We start from the raw sequence: 13,980 nt of genomic DNA on the forward strand, positions 1-13,980 counted from the left end.
TGCATGTGCAGTAGATAATGGACCCCAGGAAGAGTAGCTGCTGCATGTGTAGTAGATAATGGACCCCAGGAAGAGTAGCTGCTGCATTTTCAGTAGATAATGGACCCCAGGAAGAGTAGCTGCTGCATGTGCAGTAGATAATGGACCCCAGGAAGAGTAGCTGCTGCATGTGCAGTAGCTAATGGACCCCAGGAAGAGTAGATGCTGCATGTGCAGTAGCTAATTGACCCCAGGAAGAGTAGCTGCTGCATGTGCAGTAGATAATGGACCCCAGGAAGAGTAGCTGCTGCATTTGCAGTAGATAATGGACCCCAGGAAGAGTAGCTGCTGCATGTGCAGTAGATAATGGACCCCAGGAAGAGTAGCTGCTGCATGTGCAGTAGATAATGGACCCCAGGAAGAGTAGCTGCTGCATGTGCAGTAGATAATGGACCCCAGGAAGAGTAGCTGCTGCATTTGCAGTAGATAATGGACCCCAGGAAGAGTAGCTGCAATTGCAGTAGCTAATGGACCCCAGGAAGAGTAGCTGCTGCATGTGCAGTAGATAATGGACCCCAGGAAGAGTAGCTGCTGCATGTGCAGTAGATAATGGACCCCAGGAAGAGTAGCTGCTGCATGTGCAGTAGCTAATGGACCCCAGGAAGAGTAGCTGCTTCATGTGCAGTAGCTAATGGACCCCAGGAAGAGTAGCTGCTGCATGTGCAGTAGCTAATGGACCCCAGGAAGAGTAGCTGCTGCATGTGCAGTAGCTAATGGACCCCAGGAAGAGTAGCTGCTGCATATGCAGTAGCTAATGGACCCCAGGAAGAGTAGCTGCTGCATGTGCAGTAGCTAATGGACCCCAGGAACAGTAGCTGCTGCATGTGCAGTAGCAAATGGACCCCAGGAAGAGTAGCTGCTGCATGTGCCGTAGATAATGGACCCCAGGAAGAGTAGCTGCTGTATGTGCAGTAGATAATGGACCCCAGGAAGAGTAGCTGCTGCATGTGCAGTAGATAATGGACCCCAGGAAGAGTAGCTGCTGCATGTGCAGTAGATAATGGACCCCAGGAAGAGTAGCTGCAGCATGTGCGGTAGATAATGGACCCCAGGAAGAGTAGCTGCTGCATGTGCAGTAGATAATGGACCCCAGGAAGAGTAGCTGCTGCATGTGCAGTAGCTAATGGACCCCAGGAAGAGTAGCTGCTGCATGCGCAGTAGATAATGGAGGCCCCTAATAAACTAAACTAAACAACTCTGTCTCTCTGTAAATTGTTCTGTATCGGTCTTTCTTTCTTTCTTTCTTTCTTTCTTTCTTTCTTTCTTACCCTCTCTTTTCATCTGTCTGACCACTACTATTCCCCTCTATTGATTTCCTTCTCCCCTCTGATCCTCTTTCGGGAATGGGGAGTAAGATTGTCTGGAGTGTGTAACATTTGAGAAATGATTCAACAGTTACGGCCATATTAAGGTGTAAAAAAAGGTACTGGAAATACTTTGATTAAAGACTTTGGTTCCCCCGCAGGTTTTCCTTTTCTACTCAGTTCTCTCTTCTTATGTTTGACTTTCGTTGGATACGGTAACTTAGGTTCATGTTGGGAGATAGACAGACACAACATCCAAGTTACACTTCCACACTATTCACCTTGTCCAGCTGCTGAACCTGGTTGATCAACACATCAGGTTCTGCCAGTTAAGGTGATCGTCAGTCAGTGTGCCAGCTTGGAGAGGCTGCTGGTTGGTTTTTTAGTGTTTAGTTTGGGCGTGCCTTTGGTATTTTGCCTTTTTGTACATATTTATGTTTCGTCACCATCTGAACACATAATAGTCCGCTTGGATTGGCCAACCAAGAGGTCAAGAGAGACCAAGGTAAGGTTGCTGTCTCCATGGGAACATGTACATTCAACACCTAGGCGTATACGCTGATGTCTCACATAAATGCACATCAGAAATTCAGGTTACAGGCCATGTAGCTCGGCCTGGAACGATCAAAATGTATTGAACAGCTATTTGAATAAATACTGTACAAACAACTTCAACACTATACATTTTACAAAGCAAACAAATTCATCTTATAATAATTGAACAACATTGTTATAGCTGTCATCCTAACTGAAATTCTGACAAAGAGCTCATAGTTGGTCTTTGGTAACTTTTTTGTGACAGAAATCAAAACCTTGAAATAACCTTTGACCTTCACTCTCCTGTCAGTACAGTGATTGGACTCACACACACACAGTGAGTCATACAGTATAGAGCTATCCTGTTAATCTATAATCCAATTAGCATCCACACCCATTCCATCAGTTAGAGTATACACACACACACACACACACACACACACACACACACACACACACACACACGTATAGAGAACTCTGTAAAGCTAGCATGTGTTTTAACACAAACCCACACTAAAGGGACATTATGTAATCTAAACAAATTTTCAATTTAGAAAAAACGTTTTTACATTTGTATTTTCTTAATTATTGGTGTAATTTACAATAATTAAGTACAGTGATCCTATATAGATAAATACATATTTCAGAAATAAATATTAAGTTTATGTTGGGTAGGTATTCAAATTGCTCAGTTACACGGGCTCTCATGATATTGTTGCAGGTTCGTGGTGCAATGGTCCAATGCAGATGTGTAATGGGTCCTATGTGTAGCTGGTGTAGAGAGTCAGGCGCAGGACAGAAGATATGAGTAATCAAGGTACTTTTACTCAAAATGTCAAATATACAAAGTAACAAATACACGCACACCATGACAGACCGAAAATACAATAAACAATCACTCACAAAAAAAACATGGGGGAACAGAGGGTTAAATAATGAAACAGTAATTGTGGGATTGAAATCAGGTGTGTAAAACAAAGACAAAACAAATGGAAAATTAAAAGTGGATCGGCGGTGGCTAGAAGGCCGGTGACGTCGACCGCCGAACGCCGCCAGAACAAGGAGAAGGACCGACTTCGGCGGAAGTCGTGACAGTACCCTCACCTTGACGCGCGACTCCAGCAGTGCGCCGACACCGATCTCGGGGACGACCCGGAGGACAAGGCGCAGCAACGAAGGGTCCAGGACGTCCTCCACCGGCACCCAGCATCTCTCCTCCGGACCGTACCCCTCCCACTCCACGAGGTACTGAAGGCCCCTTGCCCAACGCCTCGAGTCCAGGATAGCTCGAACAGCATGCGCCGGGGCCCCCTCGATGTCCAGAGGGGGCGGGGGAACCTCCCGCACCTCAGATTACTGGAGTGGACCAGCCACCACCGGCCTGAGAGAGACATGGAACGAGGGATTAATACGATAATCTGGGGGAAGCTGTAACCTGTAGCATACCTCGATCAGTCGCCTCAGGACTTTAAATGGCCCCACAAACCGCGGACCCAGCTTCCGGCAGGGCAGGCGGAGGGGCAGGTTTCGGGTTGAGAGCCAGACCCGGTCCCCCGGTGCGAACACCGGGGCCTCGCTGTGGTGGCGGTCAGCGCCCTCTCTTTGCCGCCTCATAGCCCATTGTAGGTACACATGGGTGGCGTCCCAGGTCTCCTCCGAGCGATTGAACCATTCGTCCACCGCAGGAGCTTCGATCTGGCTCTGATGCCACGATGCCAGAACCAGCTGATACCCCAGTATGCACTGGAAAGGAGATAGGTTAGTGGAGGAGTGGCGGAGTGAGTTTTGGGCCATCTCTGCCCAGGGGATGAACGCCGCCCACTCCCCCGGCCGGTCCTGGCAATATGACCGCAGAAACCTACCCACATCCTGGTTTACTCTCTCCACCTGCCAGTTACTCTCGGGGTGAAAACTTGAGTTGAGGCTGACCGAGACCCCCAGATGTTCCATGAACACTCTCCAGACCCTGGACGTGAACTGGGGACCTCGATCAGAGACTATGTCCTCAGGCACCCGTAGTGCCGGAAGACATGAGTGAACAGGGCCTCCGCAGTCTGTAGGGCCGTAGGGAGACCGGGCAAAGGGAGGAGACGGCAGGACTTAGAAAACCGTTCCACAACAACCAGTATCGTGGTGTTGCCCTGTGAGGGAGGAAGATCCATCAGGAAGTCCACCGACAGGTGCAACCATGGCCGTTGTGGAACGGGAAGGGGTTGTAATTTCCCTCTGGGCAGGTGCCTGGGAGCCTTGCACTGGACGCACACCAAGCAGGAGGAAACATAATCCCTCACATCCTTGGCCAAGGTGGGCCACCAGTACTTCCCACTAAGGCAACGCACCATCAGACCGATACCAGGGTGACCAGAGGAGGGTGACGTGTGGGCCCAATAGATCAAACGGTCGCGGACAGCAGACGGAACATACAGGCACCCAGCTGGACACTGGGGAGGAGTGGGCTCTGCACGTGACGCCCGCTCAATGTCCGCGTCCAGCTCCCACACCACCGGTGCCACCAGGCAAGAGGCCGGAAGTAGGGGAGTGTGATCCATGGACCGCTCCTCTGTGTCATATATCCGGGATAGTGCGTCTGCCTCTGGAAACCATGCATTTGATACCGTTCCACTTTTCCGCTTCAGCCATTACCACAAGCCCGTCCTCCCCAATTAAGGTGCCACCAACCTCCTGTGGACCACATCGGGCTCCACTCCTATCAGCTAAAAACAAGATAAACCGGCTCCAGATCATCAACACTAGACCATTGAAGAGTGGAAAAACATTGCTGGTCTGGCAAATCCTGGTTCCTGTTGCGTCATACTGAGTCAGGATTTGGAGTAAGCAGCATTCGTCCATGGACTCATCCCATCCTGCCTTCCACGCCCCAAATAATTCAGGCTGTTCTGGAGGCAAACAGGGGTCCCAGTGCCAGATGGGTACCTAATAAAATGGCCACTGAGTCTATATTTCTACACTATGAAGTTGGAATAATACTGTGAAGATGTGAAAGTGATGGTAATGCCCTAGTGTAAGAGCTATTTTGAAAGGCTGTCTGAAATGTTTGCCTGTTTTGGCCTGCCTGGTGACATCAATTAGTTAAGTTCACTACAATATGTAATAACATTGTACCATGGTAAAAGACAGTCACTCTTTATGGCCACTTTTAAACACCTGACATATCTGCACATTTACGTTAGTCACCAGAAGCTGAAGAACAAATGCACATCCAGGTACTTTTTTTTGCAGGTGCTGTAGTTCTCGGTGAACTCTTGAAAAATAAAAAGGAAAACGCTGCACGTGGTTTAAACCACCCTCTCATCTTCGCAACACAGGAAAACACTGTTTATGGATGTAAAGCCAAATAGCACCCTATTCGCTTTATGGTGCACTACTTTTGACCAGTACTGCTACCCAAATAGCACCCTATTATCTTTGTTGAAGGTCGTTGTTGATGTGGTGCAGTGATCTTTGTACAGGTAGATACTCCAGCTCTATGAAATTGGAACTAGAGACTGGGTGTGGTTTGGTTAGGTAATGCATGTGGGACAGTAAAGGTGATGGCAGATAGGACACAAGGTATATTCATTAATAACTTGATGACCCAACTTGAATTAACCAAAAGTATATGAGGCCAGGTGTTGTGACATTTGTATCATGGCTGTGTGTGTTTATAGCCATGAGACGAAGCGAAACCAGTCTGTCAAAGTTTCTAGCTCATGTCTAAATTCTCAAACTAAATACATACTGCAATTCCAACCAAAAAAACATCTTAGCTTTGATTTTAAGACTTAAAATACAACGACTTGCCTAGCTAGTAGTAATAGCAGTAAACGTAGTAATAGTAATAGTAGTAATAGTAGTAGTAAAAGTAGTAGTAATAGCAGTAATAGTAGTAATAGTAGTAAAAGTAGTAGTAGTAGTAATAGTAGTAAAAGTAGTAATAGTAGTAGTTGTCACGAATCCCGCTTCCTGAGTCTGTGTTTGCCTGTGTTTCTGTCCTGGAGTGTGTTTCCGGTGTCCTGGAACGCACCCTGTCTGGTTGCCGGGCGAATTAGCTTGTTGGGAGATCGATGTTCACCCGCACCTGTATCCCATCAGTAATCTGCACACCTGTCCTGATCATCACCTCTCCCCTTCAAAAGCTCTGACCTGATATCCATTCCCTGCCGGATCTTTAGCCATGAACATTACTCACTCGGATCATTTACCACATTCCCGCCTGGTCGTCGGAGGATTCCGCTACCCCATTGGATCCACCTATTTACTCCCATCAACTCACCACCGCTGCCCGCTACGCCACCTGGATATATCTACCCATTCACATTCACTTGTAAATAAATACTCACCTTCTTCCTACTCTCCTTGTCCTGGTCTGCTTCTGGGTTCGATTTTGAAAGAACGTGACAGTAGTAATAGTAGTAATAGTAGTAAAAGTAATAGTAGTAAAAGTAGTAATATATGTAAAAGTAGTAATAGTAGTAATAGCAGAAGTAATCGTAGTAATAGTAAAAGTCGTAATAGTAGTAATAGTAGTAGTAATAGTAGTAATACCAGTAGTAAAAGTAGTAGTAGTAGTAATAATAGTAATAATAACAATAGTAATATTAGTAATAGTAAAAGTAGTAATAGTAGTGTCGTGCCTTTACTATCATTAACTGAAGACTTAGTTTTTTTTATCAAAGATTCTCTGTAATTAACGAATCGGGCAAATGTAATTTACTAGGAAGTCGGGGCACCAAGGAAAATATTCAGATTACAAAATTATAATTTTCCTAATATAACTCTTCAGATATTTTTGTATCTGATCAATTAGTCTTGGAATTAATGAATTATTATTTACCTCAAGTTAGTCTCATACCAAACGTTGTAAATTCTTGGTTATCTGAACAAACCCAGTTTTCACTATGAGTCATCCATACATAAATTGTCTTAAATAATTTATTTACTAACTAAGTAATTCACAGAAATGCATAAACAAACAGTAGATAGTTACAAGGAAATGACAACGGAGTTTCCCAAGTGGGATAAACTGGCATCGCGGTTTGGTGTACAAAAGGGAAGTGGGGGTCGAATGAGATAAGACACAGTTGATAATTCTAACAATTGAAATACTAATCCTTTGCACATGAACGCTCACTCATTCGGGAACAATTGCAATCAATATATATATATTTATGCTCAGTGTGTCATCGGGGTCTCTGTTGAAAAGTTTGTTTCTATTGGACAGTTTGTCCGCCCTCTCTGTCGTGGTTAGAATGGATAGTTCAGAGTGACATTCATTCATGTTGTTATGGATAGATGTTTCAGCGGTTGTCGGTCTTCGCGTTCAATGATACCGAATTCCTAGCTGCAGACTAGTAATTAATATCAAAGACTTGTTCTTATTCAGTTGGTATCGATAGTCTAAGAGTTTAACCACGTGGTATGGTTAAAATATTCAGCCATCTACTCAAACCTTGGCCCTCTCGTTATCAAGGTAAGCTGGTCTGCAACCTTTGTCCTCTCGTAATTGAGGGAAACATGGTCTGTTGAGAAATTCTCAAAGTGGGGGTTTTATTCGGGAGAGCAGAAAAAGGCTCTCTTATGACGCCAGGTCCGAACTGGGCTCATGGGCGGTCCTCAGATTTAGTTCAACTCAAAAGGGAATAGGAGTTTCCTTCATTAACCTGTTGAGTGTAGGGGGCAGTATTTTGATGTTTGGATGAAAAACGTACCCAAATGAAACGGTCTATTTCTCAGGCCCAGAAGCTGGAATATGCATATACCTGTCCGATTAGGATAGAAAACACACTAAAGTTTCCAAAACTATCAAAATATTGTCTGTGAGTATAACAGAACTGATATTGAAGGTGAAAACCTGAGGAAAATCCAACTAGGAAGTGCCTCTTATTTTGAAAGCTCCCTGTTTCATTGCCTGCCTTCCCTCCATTTAAAAGGATATCAACCAGATTCCTTTCTCTATGGCTTCCACATGGTGTGAACAGTCTTCAGACATAGTTTCAGCCTTTTATTCTGAAAAATGAGCGAGAACGATCACATCGCGTCAGTGGGTGGCTGGGTGCCAGCAGAGTTTTGCATGCGCAACAGCTTGGAGCAGACATTTTCTCTCTCTCTCCTATTGAAAAAGATATGGTCCGGTTGAAATATTATCGATTATTTATTGTAAAAACAACCTGAGGATTGATTATAAAAAACGTTTGACATGTTTCTACGAACTTTACGGATACTATTTGGAATCTTCGTCTGCCCCGTCGTGAACGCTCGAGCCTGTGGATTTCTGAACAAAACGCGCCAACCAAATGGAGGTATTTTGGATATAAAAAAAATCTTTATGGAACACAAGGAACATTTATTGTGTAACTGGGAGTCTCGTGAGTGCAAACATCCGATGATCATCAAAGGTAAGCGATTCATTTTATTGCTTTTCTGACCAATCTACTTTGCTGCTAGCTGTTTGTAATGTTTTGTCTGCTGAGAGAGATGTCCTTACATAAACGCTTGGTTTGCTTTAGCTGTAAAACTTTTTTGAAATCTGACACACCAGGTGGATTAACAACAAGCTAAACTGTGTTTTGAAAAAATGCACTTGTGATTTCATGAATATTAAATATTTTTAGTAATTTAATTAGAATTTGGCGCTCTGCAATTCAGCAGATGTTGACGAAAATGATCCCGCTAAATCACATTACACAATTTTACAAACAGTATCATCTTCACTCATTCATCTTATACAACAATTAGATGTAAACCTCATATCTGAGGCTATTATATAAACAGCGTTATGGTAATGTGACCGTATTGTCTCCCATGAGTGTCACAAAATTGTACCAAACAAACCAGTTCGTAGCTGGATTCTACACCGAACATTTATACCTTCTCCAGAACATAAATGTTGTTCGGACCTCAAGTTCTGTGAGGTGGAAGATAATTCACTCTGTCTCTATACTGTGGCCATGAGGAGATAATCTCCTCCAGGAATTTACGACCTCTCTCTGACCACAGCAGCCTGTGTGTAGGAGACAGGGAGAGGGGGATGGGGCTTGCTGTACCCAAAGAGGGCAACATCATGACTGTAGTAAAAGTAGTGATAGTAGTAAAGGGAGGAGACGGTTTAACGTAATGACTAAAGAATTCTACCCTGAAACATATGATACTATAATTCTAATAATGTATGTGTGTGTATGTAAGAGGGAGAAAACAGAGGCTGGTAGACTACACATGATAACTCTGAAAAAGCTGACAACAGGAGGGCCTGTTGTTTATCACTTCCAAGGCCTCTCTAATCTAGGGAGGAGAGGAGAGAACGACGAGAAACTTCTAAGGCTGGTAGAAAAGTGATAAACCTGTGTGTGTGTGTGTGTGTGTTTGTGTGTGTGTGTGCGCGTAGAGGGGGTTATAAAGACTTCAAATTTTGGTTGACTTTGGAGAGCTCTCATGAATAATCTACACCGAACCTTTTGCAGAATCTGAGTCTTTGCCTAATTCTTATTAACCCTAGCTTTACAACCTAAGGGAAATTGGTCAAAGCTATAGTATTGAAAATTCTCGTGACAACTTGGTCCTTCGAGCCGGATTTCAATACCTGTTTCTGTTGTCCTATGGGAGTGCCGAAAACCGTACACGGGTTGACTTGGCCCCATTCTGAGGGTTCTTTACAGGCCGGTGGCGAACTGGTACACGGCAGAAATGGTGACGAGATCCAACCTACATTGAATTCTCAGCTGCAAGATAAGGTCCGTAATCTGTATTCATTAGTTTGGGGTTAAATTCTAAACATACTAAAAAATGACTTAGAATGGACTGGATTAAATTCTTATAAAGCATTGGTCAAGATAAATGTGAGGAAGAATATGCTGCCGTGGTACTTAAAATTGGATACCACCTGGAGCTCTTCCACTGATACATAGACATTTATCTCAGGGGCATCAGTTGTTCTCTCTCTCCTTGGAATGTTTCCTGGCGATATAATCTTGGGGAGAGTGCGTGAGATAGAGGCATAAAAACAACCAAATTGAAAAAGCCTGGAAATGTTTTGTTTGTTTTTAACCTAGGGTTTGCAAATACCCACATACAACAAAAAGTGTATAACTATTTGTTGATATTTTTAAAATACTATGTTTGGATTGGTGTGTTCTATTTCCTTTGGGTTTGGTGAGATTTCCATTTGTTTTAGTGCCACAATATCTTAAAGGGGCACGCACACACATGACATTTTAGAAGTTTTATTTTCTGAGTTCAAATTTAAAAAGTTAATTATTTTGATAAAGGAATGTTCTGGGAACCTGGGATACAACATGTAGAAAATGTTAGATGTTTTTTCTTTAATTTGTCTAATATAGTAAGAAACACTTATTTGAAGGGTTTGTATGACCTATATCACGACTTTCTATTGTGGTTTGATCAGCCTCATGGGAAAGCCATTGGGATAATGAATTGAAGGTCATTTGTAATACTGATTACTATTTTGGCTTAAGTAATGTTTAGTAACCTAGATAAGTTGTATTTTCCCTTAGCTGTTGTTGTATGCAAATGATATTTTTGTGAGAAGAGTAACACAACAAGGCTGTGAAATTGATATAATAGTATTATTATATTTTGTTGTTGAATAAGGTTATAAAGTTAGCAAGAATAAGTTTTAATTATGGTAGACTTAGGTTAAGAATTTAACTCTAGTGACTCCCCATCCCGCATGAGGGAGCGTAATCATCGACTGACACTAATTAGCATAACGCAACGGACATAAATATTCCTAGAAAATATTCCTATTCATGAAAATCACAAGTGAAATATATTGAGACACAGCTTAGCCTTTTGTTAATCACCCTGTCATCTCAGATTTTCACAATATGCTTTACAGCCAAAGCTAGACAAGCATTTGTGTAAGTTTATCTATAGCCTAGCATAACATTTTGTCCAGCTAGCAGCAGGTAACTTGGTCACGGAAATCAGAAAAGCAATCAAATTAAATCTTTACCTTTGATGAGCTTCGGATGTTTTCACTCACGAGACTCCCAGTTAGATAGCAAATGTTCCTTTTTTCCAAAAATATTATTTTTGTAGGTGAAATAGCTCCGTTTGATCTTTGCGTTTGGCTGAGAAATCGTACGGAAATTGCAGTCACGAAAACGCCGAAAGATCTTCCAAATTAGCTCCATAATATCGACAGAAACATGGCAAACGTTGTTTATACTCAATCCTCAAGGTGTTTTTCAAATATCTATTTGATAATATATCCATCGGGACAATTAGTTTTTCAGTAGGACCGATTGGAGTAATGGCTATCTCTGTATTTTACGAGAGAATCTCTCTGGGAGCATCAGGTGACCACTTGCGCAATGTAGCCGCCTACAGGTATTCTTTAACATAAATTCGTAAAACTACGTCACAATGCTGTAGACACCTTCGGGAATATGGAGAAAGAGTAATCTGGTTGATAGCCCATTCACTGCTCAATAGGGACACATTGGAACACAGCGCTTTCAAAACATGAGGCACTTCCGGATTGGATTTTTCTCAGGCTTTCGCCTGCAACATCAGTTCTGTTATACTCACAGACACTATTTTTACAGTTTTGGAAACTTTAGAGTGTTTTCTATCCTAAGCTGTCAATTATATGCATATTCTAGCATCTTGTCCTGACAAAATATCCCGTTTGCTACGGGGGAAACAAAATTCTCCCAAAAATGAAAATACTGCCCCCTAGTCACAAAAGGTTTTAAGGAAAGAAATTCTACAAATGAAATTTTAACAAGGCACACTTATTAATTGAAATGCCTTCCAGGTGACCACCTCATGAAGCTAGTTGAGAGAATCCCAAGAGTGTGCAAAGCTGTTATCAAGCCAAAGGGTGGCTACTTCGAAGAATCTGAAATATAAAACATATTTGGATTTGTTTAACAGTTTTTTGGTTACTACATGATTCCATGTGTTATTTCATAGTTTTGATGTCTTCACTATTATTCTAAAATGTAAAAAATCGTAAAAAATTAAGAAAAACCCTTGAATTAGTAGGTGTGTCCAAACTTCTGATTTGTACTGTAAGTATTCAGACCCTTTACTCAGGTTCAAGTCCGGGCTCTGGCTCGGCCACTCAAGAACATTCAGAGACATGTCCTGCATTGTCTTGGCTGTGTGTTTAAGGTCGTTGTCCTATTGGAAGGTGAACCATCGCCCCAGTCTGAGGTCCTGAGGGGTCTGGAGCAGGTTTTCATCAAGGATCTCTATGCACTTTGCTCTGTTCATCTTTCCCTCAATCCTGACTACTCTCCCAGTGCCTGAAATACATCCCCACAGCATGATGCTGCCTCCACCATGCTTCACCGTAGGAATGGTGCCAGGTTTCATCCAGACTTGATATTTGGCATTCAGGGCAAAAAGTTAAATCTTGGTTTCATCAGACCAGAGAATCTTGTTTCACATGGTCTGAGAGTCATTTAGGTGCCTTTGGGCAAATTCCAAGCGGGCTGTCATGTGACTTTTACTGAGGAGTGGTTTCTGTCTGGCCACTCTACCATAATTGCCTGATTGGTGGAGTGCTGCGGAGATGGTGGTCCTTCTGGAAGGTTCTCTCATCTACACAGAGGAACTGGAGCTCTGTCAGAGTGACAATTGGGTTCTTGGTCACCACCCTGACCAAGGCCCTTCTCCCCAGATTGCTCAGTTTGGCCAGGCGGCCAACTCTAGGAAGTCTTGGTGGTACCAAACTTCTTCCATTTAAGAATGACGGAGGCCACTGTGTTCTTGCGGACCTTTAATGCAGCAGAAATGTTTTTGTACCCTTCCCCAGATTTGTGCCTCGACACAATCCTGTCACAGAGCTCTACAAACAATTTGCTAAAATGTCTAAAAACCTTTTTTTGCTTTGTCATTATGGGGTATCGTGATGTCATTTTGGGGTATTGCGTGTAGATTGATGAGATGTATTTTTTTTTAAATACATTTTATAATAAAGCTGTAACGTAACAAAATGTGGAAAAAGGGAAGGGGTCTGAATACTTTCCAAATGCACTGTACGCATCAGTGGTTACATTTAACCACTGATCTAAGGTTTTGCACTTCTTCCCCCACATTGCTAAGGTTAGAGAGAGGAAGGCTAAAACTGATCTGTGCCTAAGGGCAGTTTCTACCCGGAGCGTCCATCCACCTCCTCCCTGTGGATCCTGAACGGCAACCCGTGTCCCGGGATGATGACATCAGAGGTGCGTAGCGCCTCTTGTCGGCTGGCCTCCTGAACTGCAGGATTCTCACTCAATTCTCTCCAACTGTCGTCATCAGTGCAACGTTCAAATAGGTCCCCGGCAACAAGCACCGTGCCCATTGTGGTTCCCTTCACAAGAAGGCTCACATCACGCCCTGTGTGGCCTGGAGTGGGTACTATTGACACCTGGTGGAGAAATCGAGGTATTGCAATGAGGTTCAGAGTACAGTGATAGGCAGTACATTTACATTTACATTTAAGTCATTTAGCAGATTATAACATGCAAACGATGCACTGTAAAGTGCTGGTGAATATGAATGGAAAATCATTGAATGTGGCTGTTACACACACACACACACACAGACACACACACACACTCACACACACACACTATTGAATATGATTACACTGAGTTGGGTTGAACAAAGGAAGAGTTTCAGACTCACATGTTCATCAATAGGATAGGGTTGCCCCTCAGACAGCTGGTTAGGAAGGTACCTATCCCCCTCACTGATGTCACACCCCACAACTATTGTTGCCCCTGGAAACAGCCCCAGATTACCAACATGATCGGAGTGTCCATGTGTCCCCACCACCATGCTGATATCACCCGGGTCTAATCGCTTATCCTTCAGCCGTTTCACTAGAAAGTCCCGGTCCCACGGTCCTCCGGTGTCTACTAGAATAGTTCTAGGTCCCGTTAGAAGAGTGATAGTCCCGTCTGCTCGAAAAGAACCGTCCTGTTCGGACAGACAATAGCCTACTTTGAGCACCGAGATTGAGTAGGGTTGTCCCACAATCTCAAGTTCTGTGTCTGATAACTCGCTTCTTCTAAACTCACTACTGTTACATGCATAATTTGTTTCAGTCGCTTCCATCTCTGCTCAATAATAGATGTTTGCTAGCTAC

At 43.3% G+C, this 13,980-nt stretch overlaps 1 protein-coding gene across 1 annotated transcript in view; it reads right to left on the reverse strand.

Annotated features, from left to right (window-relative positions):
- Window positions 1-6,409: 6,409 nt before the first annotated feature.
- mblac1 (metallo-beta-lactamase domain containing 1) overlaps window positions 6,410-13,980 on the reverse strand; it is a 7,654-nt gene continuing 83 nt past the window's right edge. The window contains exons 1-2 of the mRNA XM_035751703.2: window positions 13,518-13,980; window positions 6,410-13,257 (exon numbers count right to left, since the gene is read on the reverse strand). The exon at window positions 13,518-13,980 is cut by the window's right edge and continues 83 nt beyond it. Coding sequence (XP_035607596.1) covers window positions 12,997-13,257; window positions 13,518-13,949 — 693 coding nt within the window. The 5' untranslated portion in view covers window positions 13,950-13,980 and the 3' untranslated portion in view covers window positions 6,410-12,996. The remainder of the gene's footprint in view (window positions 13,258-13,517) is intronic.

Source organism: Oncorhynchus keta, chromosome 35 (assembly GCF_023373465.1).
Source record: "Oncorhynchus keta strain PuntledgeMale-10-30-2019 chromosome 35, Oket_V2, whole genome shotgun sequence".
Taxonomy (NCBI): Eukaryota; Metazoa; Chordata; class Actinopteri; order Salmoniformes; family Salmonidae; genus Oncorhynchus; species Oncorhynchus keta.